The 13,065-nt window shown below is 43.5% G+C and overlaps 1 protein-coding gene across 3 annotated transcripts in view; it reads left to right on the forward strand.

Moving 5' to 3' along the window:
- The window catches only part of ADAMTS17 (ADAM metallopeptidase with thrombospondin type 1 motif 17), a 404,698-nt gene that overhangs the window by 78,690 nt on the left and 312,943 nt on the right, over positions 1 to 13,065 (forward strand). For all 3 annotated transcript variants that reach the window (XM_019983858.2, XM_070775014.1, XM_070775015.1), the window contains exons 5-6: positions 12,053 to 12,136; positions 12,812 to 12,969. In XM_019983858.2, coding sequence (XP_019839417.2) covers positions 12,053 to 12,136; positions 12,812 to 12,969 — 242 coding nt within the window. The remainder of the gene's footprint in view (positions 1 to 12,052; positions 12,137 to 12,811; positions 12,970 to 13,065) is intronic.

The following is a 13,065-nucleotide window of genomic DNA, read 5'->3' on the forward strand; positions in this document are numbered from 1 at the left end:
TGACAAAGTGGGATTTATTTCTGGAATTCAAGGATGGTTCAACATACAAAATTGAGGAATGTAATATACCACATTAACAGAAGGAAGGAAAAAAACAATCATCTCAGTTGATGAAAAAACAACTATTTGCTAAAATTCATCTATCTCTCATGATAAAAAAAATTCAGCAAATAGGAATAAAAGGAAGGTACCTCAACATCATAAAACCCATATATGAAAAACCCTTAGTGAATGTCATACTCAAGGGTGATAGATTGAAAGCTTCTTCTCTAAGATGAAGAACAAGGCAAGGATGATTTCTTTCACTACTTCTGTCCTACGTAATACTGGAAGTCATAGCCAGAGCAGTTAATCAAGTAAAAGAAATAAAAGGCATCCAATTAGGAAAGGAAGAAGTAAAATTATCTGTTTACAGATAGCATGAGCCCTATAGAAAATCATGAAGTACTAAGGCACAAAAATTAGCACTAATAAAATAATCCAGCACATTAGCAGGATGCAAAACCAATACACACAAAGCAGTGATATTTTTGTACCCAAAATTGAACAATCTGAAAAAGAAATTAAGAAAACAATTCCATTTGCAAAAATGTGAAAAAGAATAAAATACTTACACATTAATCAGAGGTGAAAAACTTGTACACTAAAACCTAGAAAACATTGACGTAAGAAATAAAACATAAATAAATGGAAAGACATTGATGTTGGTGGATTGGAAGTTTTATCAGTAAGATGTCAATATTGCCCAAAGAAATGTACAGACTCAATGCAGTCACTAGCAAAATCCTAACAACATTTTTCCTTGTAGAAATTGAGAAATTAATATCTCAAGAGACCCTGAACAGCCAAAACAATCTTGGCAAGAAAAACAAACTTGAAAGCCTTATATTTCCTGATTTCAAAGTACTACAAATGTAAAGGAAATCAATCCTGAGTATTTATTGGAAAGACTGATGATGATAATACTTGGTCAATAATTGACAATAATTTGGTCACCTGATTCGAAGAGCTGGCTCATTGTAAAAGACCCCAATGCTGGGAAAGATTGAGGGCAAGAGGAAAGGGGGCAACAGGAAATGAGATGCTTGGATGACATCACTGACTCAATGGACACGAGTTTGAGCAAGCTCCGTGGGATAGTGAAGGACAGGGAAGCCTGGCGTGGTACGGTCCCTGGGGTTGCAAAGAGTGGGACACGACTTAGTGAATGAGCAACAGTAGTACTCAAAAAACTGTGATACTGGCATAAAGACAAACATACCGATGGATGGAATAGAATACAGAGCCCAGAAATATACTCTGACGTATGTAGTCAAATGCTTTTCAACAAGACTACAAAGACCATTCAGTAGGAACACAACAGCCTTTTGAACAGATGGTAATAGCAAGGCTGGATATGTTCATGCAAAAGAATGAAGTTGGACCCTTACCTAACATGATATACAAAAATTAATTCAAATTGGGTTAAAGACATGAATGTAAGAGCTTAAAAACTATAAAAATCCTAAAAGGGAAAACTTCATGACATTCATTTGATAATAATTTCTTGCATATTATACCAAAGGCACAGTCAACAAAAGAAAGCAGGTAAATTGGTCTTCACCAAATTTTAAAACTTTTGTACACCAAAGGACACAGTCAACAAAGTAAAAAGGCAGAGCACAAAATGGGAGAAAATATGTACAAGTTACATACCTGATGATACCCAGAATATACAGAGATTTCAACAACAATGAAAACCAAACAACCTCATTTTAAAATGGACTTAGATAGACATTTCTCCAAGACGATATACAAATCTTATAATTTGTGTATCATATGAAAAGATATTCAGTGTCACTGATCGTTAGGGAAATGCAAATCTAAACCCCAGTGAGATATTACATCACTCCCACTGAAATGCTATTACTAAAACAGTGTAAAATAATAGGTGTTGACAAGGATGTGGAGAAATGGCAGCCTTGTGTACTTTTCTTGGGACCGTAAAATGCGGTAACTCCTTTGGAAAACAGTGTGATAGTTCTTAAGAAAATAGAATTTATAATATGATCCACTTCTGAGTATAAACCAAAAAGAAATGAAAGCAAGGTCATGAACTTGTACGCCCACACTCATAGCAGCATTATTCAGAATAGTCAAAAGGAGGAAGTAACTCAGTGTCCACTGAAGGATGAATAGGTGGACAAAATGTGGTTGCTGTGGTGGTTGTTGTTCAGCTGCTAAGTTACGTCTAACTCTTTGCAACCCCAGGGACTGCAGCACACCAGGCTTTGCTGTACGTCACTATCTCCCAGAGTTTTTTTAAATTCATGTCCATTGAGTCAGTGATGCTATCTAACTATCTCATCCTCTGCTACCCTCTTCTCTTTTTGTCTTCAGTCTTTCCCAGCCTCAGGGTCTTTTCCCCAGACTTAGCCGAATGAGTCAGCTCTTTGCATCAAGTGGTCAGAGAATTAGACTTTCAGCATCAGTCCTTCCAATGAATATTAGGGTTAATTTCCTTTAGAATAGACTGGTTTGATCTTCTTGCTGCCCAAGGGACTCTAAAAAGTCTTCTCCAGTATCTTCAATATATCTTCTTCAGTATATCTCCAGTATATCTTCTCCAGTATACTTCTCGAGTATAGTTCAAAAGTATTAATTCTCCAGTGTTCAGTCTTCTTTATGTCCAGCCTCACATCCATACACGACTCCTGGAAAAACCATAGCTTTGACTATTCGGAATTTTGTCGGCAAAGTGACGCCTTTGCTTTTTAATATGCTATCTAGGTTTGTCATTGCTTTCTTTCCAAGGAGCATGCATCTTTTAATATCATGGCTGCAGTCACCATCCCCAATGATTTTGGAGCCCCTCCCCAATATAAAATCTGCCACTGTTTCCACTGTTTCCCCATCTATTTGCCATGAAGTGATGGGACTAAATGCCATGATCTTCGTTTTTTGAATGTTGAGTTTTAAGCCACCTTTTTCACTCTTCTCTTTCACCCTCATCAAGAGGCTCTTTAGTTCCTCTTCACTTTCTTCCATTAGAGTGATATCATCTGCATATCTGAAATTGTTGATATTTCTCCCAGCACTCTTGATTCTAGCACTTGTGATTCATCCAGCCCAGCATTTTGCATGATGTACTCTGCCTAGAAGTTAAATAGGGGGACAGTATACAGCCTTGTCATATTCCTTTCCCAATTTTGAACCAGTTATTTGTTCCAAGTAAGGCTCTAACTGTTGCTTCTTGACCCGCATTCAGATTTCTTAGGAGGTAGGTAAGATGGTCTGGTAGTCCCATCTCGTTAGGGATTCACAAAATATGGTATATACACTCAATTATCATTCAGCCTAAAAAAGGAATGAAATTCTGATCATGCTACAACATGGATGAACCTTCAGAACATTTTGTTAAATGAAATAATCCAGTCACAAAAGGATACTGTCCAAACACTGTATGATTACACTCAAGGGAGGTCCCTGGAGTAGTCAAATTCACAGAGACAGAAAGCAGAATGGTGCTTACCAGGGGCTACAGTGGGGCAGGGAGTGGGGAGTTCGTGTTTAATAGCTGCAGAGTTTCAACTAGAGAAGATGAAAGTGTTCTATAGATGGAAAATAGTGACTGTTCCACAACAGTGTGAGTGTACTGAATGCTGCTAAACCATACACTTAAAAATGTAAATTTCGTGTACTGCATATGTAACAGGATTTTTTAAGAACCCACCCTGCTGACTGTCTGTCTGCGCCATCTATAAGCTCAAAGATAGGGCTGTACGTGCCTTCATTGTTGTTTCCCCAGCGCCTTGGACATGTGTAGAGAATCAAGAAATTTTTGTGGCACTGTGAACTCATAAATGAGTGATTAATACCATTTTCTAACATCCTGTGCAAAGGATTTAGCACTGGAGTTGTGTCAACACTGGCTTTCCCTTTCTAATTCCTCGATTAATTTACTTCTGAAAAGCCTTTTGTATTCTAAGCATATCACACAGATGTGGTGTCCTAAACTCTGGCAGGAAGTGTTTTTACATAAATACAATTACATATTTACACCTCCCACCCTGTTCTATGGGTGGTCCCTCTCTGCCCCATCTCTCTTCCCAGCTCACACCTTGTCCTTCACCGAGGAGGTATCAAGATGGAGCTGATAAAACAAGTTCAGTGGGCAAGAACTGTTGTGAGAGCGTGCTTGGCTGCCGCAAATGAATTCACTTCTGAGTCCTGTTGAGTCAGTCTGTAGAGAACCAGAGGAAAGGATGAGAACAGAACCACTTTGGTGTTTTTGAGGACTTGTGAAGCATGGAAGAGGTAATAAAAGAACCCTGGCATCAGGCAGAGTGGTCCTGTTTTAAAACAGGGAAGAAAGGAGCTCTGTAACCCAGAGAAGAGTGAGCTTGGCTCAGTCAAGGGTTTTGACTGTAAGCAGAAGAAACTGCTTCCTCCTTGGAAGGAAAGCTACGACCAACCTAGACTAAGCTTATTAAAAAGCAGAGATGTTACTTTGCCAACAAAGGTCTGTCTAGTCAAGGCTATGGTTTTTCCAGTAGTCATGTATGGATGTGAGAGTTGGACTATAAAGAAAGCTGAGCACCAAAAAATTGACACTTTTGAACTGTGGTGTTGGAGAAGACTCTTGAGAGTTCCTTGGACTGCAAGGAGATCCAACCAGTCCATACTAAAGGAGATCAGCCCTGATCATTGGAAGGACTGATGTTGAAGCTGAAACTCCAATATTTTGGTCACCTGATGCAAAGAACTGACTTGTTGGAAAAGACCCTGATGCTGGGAAGGATTGAAGGTGGAAAGAGAAGGGGATGACAGAGGATGAGATGGTTGGATGGCATCACCAACTCAATGGACATGGGTTTGGGTGAACTCCAGGAGCTGGTGATGGACAGGGAGGCCTGGTGTGCTGCGGTTCTTGGGGTCGCAAAGAGTCGGACACGACTGAGTGACTGAACTGAACTGAGAAGAAACTGCACCTGGGCTAACTGAAGCAGAAGTGGAATTGTGTTTAGGAGGTGTGTACCGAGGAGCCCAGAATCAAAAGGGAGGCTGGGTCACCAGCGTCAGAATTGGGGGAAGGTAAAGGGCAGGAGGCTGCAGGGAGGGAGGCCAGGCAGCAGGAGAGAGCAGGGCTGAGCTCTGCAGGAGTGTGGCCATGGTCCTGGAGCCCCTGTGTGTCCTGGGACCCTCTCTCCACTGCCGGCACCCCACCAAGGCTTCTGTGGCAGGCACAGTGAGTTTTCACCTGTTTTGGTTTCTGCAGTAGAAAGAGGGTTCCTTCCTTTGTCCAGAGCTCACCCAGTGAGGGAGGTTTCCCCAATGAAAACAGCATCCTTAGCCAAAAGAGAAAAATTTAAAACATCTCAGCAGAGTATCCAGACTCTACACAGGCCAGAGCATGAAAGAGGTTCACTCACAAGATACACAATGGCACCCCACTCCAGTACTCCTGCCTGGAAAATCCCATGGACGGAGGAGCCTGGTGGGCTGCAGTCCATGGGGTCGCTAAGAGTCGGACACGACTGAACGACTTCACTTTCACTTTTCGCTTTGACGCATTGGAGAAGGAAATGGCAACCCACTCCAGTGTTCTTGCCTGGAGAATCCCAGGGATGGGGGAGCCTGGTGGGCTGCCGTCTATGGGGTCGCACAGAGTGGGACACGACTGAAGCGACTTAGCAGCAGCAGCATAAGGTACATGATTCTGTGGTTCCACTTCAGGGTATATACACAAAATGAAAGCAGAGTCTCCAAGAGATATTTATTTGTTCATGGCAGCATTATTCACAAATAATTCACAAACGGAGGAAACAACCTAAATATCCATTGAAGGATAGGCAAAAATGTGTGTGTATGTATATATATATATATATATATATATATATATATATAAGCACACATATATAATTGAATATGATTCAAATTTAAGAAGGGAAGAAACTCTGCCACATGCTATGATGTAGGTGAACCTTGAGCACATTATGGTAAGGAAATAAGCCAATCATAAAGAGACAGATTCTATATGACTCCACTCATAAGAGGTGCCTGCTGTAGTCTTATTTATAGACACAGAAAGTAGTGGTGGGTTGCCGGGACTAAGGGGAGAGGGGAGTGAGTCGTTGTTGAATGGATGCAGAGGTTCAGTCTGGGAAGACAGAAAGGCTGCGAAGATGGATGTAGTGACGGGAGCACAATGACAACATTGCATTTAATGCCACTGAACTGTGTACTTAACAGTGGTTAAGACGGTGAATGTTATGTTATATGTATTATGTGTGTGCCCAGTTGCTCAGTCGTGTCTGACTTTTTTTGTGACCCCGTGGACTGTAGCCTGCCAGGCTCCTCTGTTTACGGCATTTTCCAGGTAAAAATACTAGAGCAGGTTGTCCTTTCCTCCTCCAGGGAATCTTCCTGACCCAGGGATTGAACCCACTTGCATCTCCTGCATTGGCAGGTGGATTCTTTACCACCTGCACCCCCTGGGAAACCCTGTATGTATTTTATCACTATAAAAAATAAAATGAAATACACTCAGTAATTCCATTCAGTTATATTTTTACTGGGTATCTAATGTGCACTGGGGACTTTTCTAGGGATCAAGCAGGGACCACGACACTTCCCATCCTCATAGACCTCATGTGGTGGTGCCAACCAAGAGCACCCAGCAGACAGTTCCATAAGATTTGTGTGCAAATTTTAAAAAATGCTACACAAAGATCCAGGTGGTAACAAGTGACCAGGGCAGTTAAGGACACCTCTGTGATGATTGACCCTCTATTTGGAAGGGAAGGCATTGTCTTGACATAAGGAGCTGGCCAGTAGGGTCATCCTGGCATCTGGGAGGCAGAGGGAGAGGTGCTTCCGTGGGTGACGGGAGGGCGAGGCGTGGTGCCCCGGCGCTCAGCTTCGCTGTGAGTGAGCTGGAAGGCTGCTGCACAGGTCAGTTGTGTCTTAAAAGATCCCTCCCTCCTGGCTGAGAGGGAGATAGGGTCCCGCTGGGTTGTGTGTTCCAGCAGTCCTCTTCACATTGCAAGTATGCTTACCTGTGTGGTTATGTGTGAGAGACACTTCGCCCAGACCTGGATCTCTGAGCTGTCAGCAAGCTGCAGCCTGTGCTCTGAGTGATTTGAAAATCTGGCTGATTTTCCAAATGTGCGGTAGTGTCTTTTTTATATGCATGACTTGATTTTCCTTTGCTTGGGGGTGGTGGTGACACTGGAGCAGGAATATTTTAAAGAACAAATTGCAGACGGAAACAGGTGGTGCTGACACTCGAAGCCCTGGGTCTGGGCAGCCAAGCTGGAAAATGGGGCCACTTGACAGAGCTTTGGTTGTTTTTAGCTTCCTTAACAACCACAGAGTGGAACGAAAACCTGAGACATTCCAGGCGAGTTCTGTTTGGAGGAAAAATGACATCAATTTGACTCAATTACCATGTGAAACATACAACAAGCCTCTCTCTGGTGAGCAGAGACCAGCGGTGTGTTCAAAGGCTCACTGGTTCCCACAGCCTAGGGATCCTGGGGGGCTTGGTGGATGTAGACGGCTTGTCTCTCCCCTGGCTGTCTGATTCATTGGGTCTGGGGTGGGCTCCAGAATGCATTTCCAAATTGTGCCCAGGGGGTGTTGCTGCTGCTTCAGGGACCCTGGTCAGAGGGACTGCTAGAGAATATAGTTCCCTCCAGGGTGGGGCCTGGGTGGGTGCAGCCGGCGATGTAAGCGTGTCACCTCTGGTTCCGCTGTGTCCCTAGGGAGGCCCTGAGTCATGCTGGTAGGTGGTGCTCTTGTGAGCACCCTCCCCGCCCACCCCACAGGCCTGGAGTTGCGAACAGCACCCCTACCCAGCCTTTGGACCAGTTCCTTCCACGTGCTCCGTCACCTGTCCCTGTCTGCCCCTCCCTGACGGTGTCCCCAGGTCGCTGCACTGCTGGCTGCAGGGCTCCGGCTAGGCGCCCGGGTGCCGATGCGGTGGACACAGCCGGGGCTCTGAGCGTGCCAGGACGCAGCCAGCCAGAGCGGGACAGACTCCAGACATCGCTGCGCTGCTTCCTTTCCAGCCAGGTGTCTCCCTAAAGACCATGAGGCCGCCACCTCCACGGCTCTCCCGAGCGTGCATTTCCACACAGGCGAGGAAGACAGGCAGCCTTTGCTACACGTCTCTGAGGCCTGGTGCTTTGTGTTCTGGGGTGCTGTCGGGTTTTCAGCTGGCCAGCCTGGCTTGGCCCCGGCCCCGGCGGGAGAACGCGTGTCTGCCCGGCTTTGCGGGAGCGTGCTCTGCCCCCGGGACAAGACGCTTCAGCCGCGATCAGGTTTCCATACCTGCTCTCCTGAACATGAGCCTCCCGGTTACACATCAAAGCCAGTAGCTTCCTGCAGGCTTCCTAGAGAACATCTTGAGAGCATGAGGCTTATTAAGTTAGCTAATGAAAAAGTTTTAATTTGGTAAATGCACATAGCAGAATTGACCATTTTAGTCATTAAGTGTGCAATTCCGGATGGTTACATGTATTCACATTGTTGAAAAACCAAACCTGAGAACTTTGTTATCTGGCAAGACTGAAACTCAGTGCTCATTAAGCAGGTCCCCATCTTGCCCTCCATCCCAGCTCCTGGAGCATGAAGCTTTTCTCCTGCTCCAGCTCATGTATTTTTTTGTGTATTTGTTCCAAGGATGGCACCTGAGCCTTATACAGAATGTGCCGAAGTGTCCTCAGGTGGAGAGGAAGAACCCAGCAATTCTGAGGAGGGAGTTTGTCCCCATGGTTCTGTCCTTGCTGAAACCTGCATCATTCCGTTCAGGCTCCATTCTTCATGCTGCTTTCAGGGGGTGTGTCAGAACACCCTGAGAACTGGTTTCCTGTGTTGTTCCTTTAAACCTGCAGTATTCTTTAATGTCTTTGGCTGGTGTTACTGTTAAAGGCAATGTTTCGATTGCGCTTTGAAACCCTCTGTGACTTGAATTTTCTCCCTCATAATTTAAAGTTTTTATTCTTCCCAGTTTTCATGTTTTGAATTGAGGTTTTCTAGTTTGGGCCCAATCCTAAGGCTGAATATTTCTGGAAAAATTTGATTTATAGCCATTGGGTGGTTCTCAGAATATCAAAACAAGGAAAAAGTTATGTGCTTTTCCTTTCTTCACCCAGGTTTGGGGATAGGTAGCTAAGGCATGACTTCAGAATTGGCCTACAGATGATCCAGAATTTAAAAAATGACTGCAATTTTGTTCTTAAGGAAAGAAAAAGTTTTGGAAGGAGGGAGTGAGAACAGAAGAACTGAATATGTTGTCTTTTTCCTTGTGGGAAAGAATATTAAATTACACAAAGATTGTTTTGCTTTAATAATAGCTTTCAAAGAGAAAAGTCCAAGCACTGACACAGCTAATTCCTTTGTCGCACAGATGCTCAAACACTGCATGCCTGGTTTCTGCTGCTTCCATGCCCAGTGGTGTGCCCAGCTTCACAGGGCCTGGATTAACTGTGGCTGTGCTGTCGGCTGTAGCCATTGCTTTATGTTGCTGCTGATGTACTGGAGAGAAAGTTTTAATGCCCCTGCTGAAAAATTCTCCCTCTAGATTACGTCTATCAGAAAAAAAGTAACATATCCAAAATCAAGTGAAGTAAGTTAGAAACAGATACAGTATGATCTCATTTATAAGTGAAATCTAAAAAAAAAAAACTGAACTTATAGATACAGAGAACAGATTGGTGGTTCCCAGAGGCTGAGAGTAGGGATATGGGTGGAGGTAGTCAAAGGTGCAAGCTTTTAGTTATAAGATAAATAAGTCCTGGGGATGTAATGTACAACATGGTGACTATAGTTAACAGGACTATAGTATCATATATTTGAAAGCTGCGAAAGAGTGAAAGTCTCTCAGTTGTGTCTGACTCTTTGTGACCCTACGGACTGTAGCCTGCCAGGCTCCTCTGTCCATGGAATTCTCCAGGCAAGAATACTTACGTTGGTTGCCATTCCCTTCTGCAGGGGATCTTTCTGTACCAGGGATCAAACCTGGGTCTCCCACATTGCAGACAGATTCATTACCATCTGAGCCACCAGGGAAGTCCAGAGAGTTGCTAAGAGAGTAGGTCTTAAAAGTTCTTTCATAAGAAAAACAGTTGTAACTGTGTGGGTTGAGGCATGTTAACTAAACTTACTGTGGTAATCATTTTGAGATATGTATATATTTACTATATTATATATACTGTGGTATATAGGATATATAATCATAATGTTATATTGTTATTCAGTTGCTCAGTCACATCTGACTCTTTGTGACCCCATGGACTGCAGCACGTCAGGCTTCCCTGTCCTTCACCGTCTCCCAGAGTTTGCACAAATTCATGTCCATTGAGTCGGTGACGCCATCCAACCATCTTATCCTCATGTTCCCTTCTCCTCCTGCCTTCAATCTTTCCCAGCATCAACATCATGTTGTATACCTGAACCTAAGGCAATTATATATTAATAACATTGGGAAAAGGACATAATGAAACCAAAGTATTTTCCTAATTTAAAAGGAAAAGGGAATATTTAAAAGGTTCTTAGCTTTTCCTTCTTATCTTATACTGCTACCTTTATCACCTACTCCACTCTGCCTCCCTGCATCCCACTCTCTCCTGAGAAGGAACTCAGGAGGATGTCATGATCTGGGGGTCCTCAAATCCAATGTTTTTTTTTTTTTTTTTTTTCTGTCTACATCAACTTTCATTCTTCTGTCTTACTTGACTTTTCCTATCCTTCTTCCCCTTGAATTCTGTGATTTCTTGATGTTGAGACCCCTGTAACTAAGTTCTACCAACAAGAGGTACAGAATTAAGGGGGCATATGCTTTTCTGTTATGGGCTTCCCTGGTGGCTCAGATAGTAAAGTGTCTGCCTGCAATGCGGGAGACCCGGGTTCGATTCCGGGGTTGGGAAGATCCCCTGGAGAAGGAAATGGCAATCCACTCCAGCACTCTTGCCTGGAAAATCCCATGGACGGAGGAACCTGATAGGCTACAGTTCATGGGGTCGCAAAGAGTCGGACACGACTGAGCGACAAGTTTTGTTTTTGTTTATGCTTTTCTGTTATTGTATCTCATGACGAACTTTGGTTAGAATGAGGACTTAAGGTAAAATGGGAATGTGGCCTTTATGGCTGGACAAGGCTAGATTTGGATTGTGGTCATAGTTGACTGACTGTGAGTCCGGAGCGAGTGGCTTGATTTCATTCAGTCGAGGTTGGTGCAGACACCACCTGTGATGGGTTGTGAGGAGGGTTAGGGATGATGCAGATTGGCACGTGGCAGAGGGCCACAGGCACGGACTTTGCCCCTACCGTCATGAAGATCCTCTTCACCCTCCTGCAGGAAACCCCAGAATCAGCTGAAACCATTTCTTTTTTTTTTTTCAAATTCACCCATCCTATGTATTTTTTTTTCAACCAGCCTATTTCCAATTGGTCTTTGCATGTAAGCTTGTATGCCCTCACATGTATGTGATTCCAGAGTTTCCTGTTATGCAAGTTTCTTTTGAGGAATTTATATTTATGGGAATTTTTTTTGTCTCAGAAGGCCTTTTAAATAAAATCTGGGTTATAAATCTTACGTGTATGTATTTTTTGTTCCAGTAAATATCTATGAACATTGAAATTTGAATTTCATATATATATATATATATATATGATTGCAAATCATATATTTAGATTTTTTTGTACTGGAAGAACACAGTTTTTAAAAAATATTTTTAAGTAATTAACATTTAATGAATATAATTTATATTTCATTAATTTATAAATGAATATATTTATATTTCATTCATTTATATTTTATGTTTTAGATTTATTAAAAAATTGACAGTACATTGAATTCCCATTCACAATTTCCCGTTTTTGACATCTTACATTAATATGATATGTTTATTATAACTAATGGGGTAGTGTTGTTGATTGTTATTGACTGACGTCCATAGTTTGTTCAGATATCCTTAGTTTTTACCTAATATCTTTGTTTGTTTTAGGATACTGCTATTTTTTTTTTTTTTTTGTATCTCTCTACATTTCTTTTTTTCTCTCTTGACAGGTATACAATATGTTTCAGCACCAGAGCCTTGGAATTAAAGTCAACATTCAGGTTACCAAGCTTGTCCTGCTACGACAACGCCCTGTAAGTGTCCGTCAGCACAGTTACAGGAGACGAATCTGGTCCTTAGGCTTCTTAGTGGCTGCTGAGTGCTGAGGAGGGTCCAGGTGTTTTGTCTTGCCCTCTGTCCCTGGCTGTCAGGTGGCAGCAGTGTGCCCCAGGCCAGCGACCAGGGATGCCTGGTGGGAGGCGGACGGGCACTGCTGCTGGCGTGCACGTAACCGCAGCCTCTTGGGGAGCCCTGAGCAGTGGACCTTTGTCCCCCCCCTTCATTCCCCCGTGTCTCCCGGGTGCAGAGTTGATGTTTGCGATCATGGCTAGCCTTTTGGAGCTATACCCAAGCTTCAGGCTGAATTTGGTGCACTGTAGCATCGTTTTCTGGTCTTGAGTGCGTTTCCTTATGAAAGTGTTACCTAAAGAGTTAAGCAGTGCACATGAGAACATTGGGTATGCTCTTCAGTTTGCTAAAAAGAAGAAAGCTTATCTTTAATAAGATAGTCTTCATCCTAACTTCTAGGTAAGGCCCTGGTAGCCTCTCTCTGGGTCTCTGCATCTGCCTACCAGTGCTGTGGGCAGGTGACATTGAATAATGCCCCTGCGAGCCCCTGTCTCTTCCTTAATACCCGCACTGTGGTCTGAGCATAAACTCTGGCTTCCCTGGGAAGTTGCTTCTGTAACCGCCCCCCCGATTTCTTTTAGGCCAAGTTGTCCATTGGGCATCATGGTGAGCGGTCCCTGGAGAGCTTCTGTCACTGGCAGAATGAAGAGTACGGAGGTGCACGGTACCTCGGCAACAACCAGGTTCCAGGAGGCAAGGACGACACGCCCCCCGTGGATGCTGCTGTTTTCGTGACCAGGTAAAGCTGGACTCGGCCTGGGGCTGCAGACTTTAGAGGGAAGGCATTTCCCATTGGAGAGAAATTCAGGCTTGGAAATCAGACCTTTGGGCACTT

The sequence above is a fragment of the Bos indicus genome, chromosome 21, assembly GCF_029378745.1.
Source record: "Bos indicus isolate NIAB-ARS_2022 breed Sahiwal x Tharparkar chromosome 21, NIAB-ARS_B.indTharparkar_mat_pri_1.0, whole genome shotgun sequence".
Lineage (NCBI taxonomy): Eukaryota > Metazoa > Chordata > Mammalia > Artiodactyla > Bovidae > Bos > Bos indicus.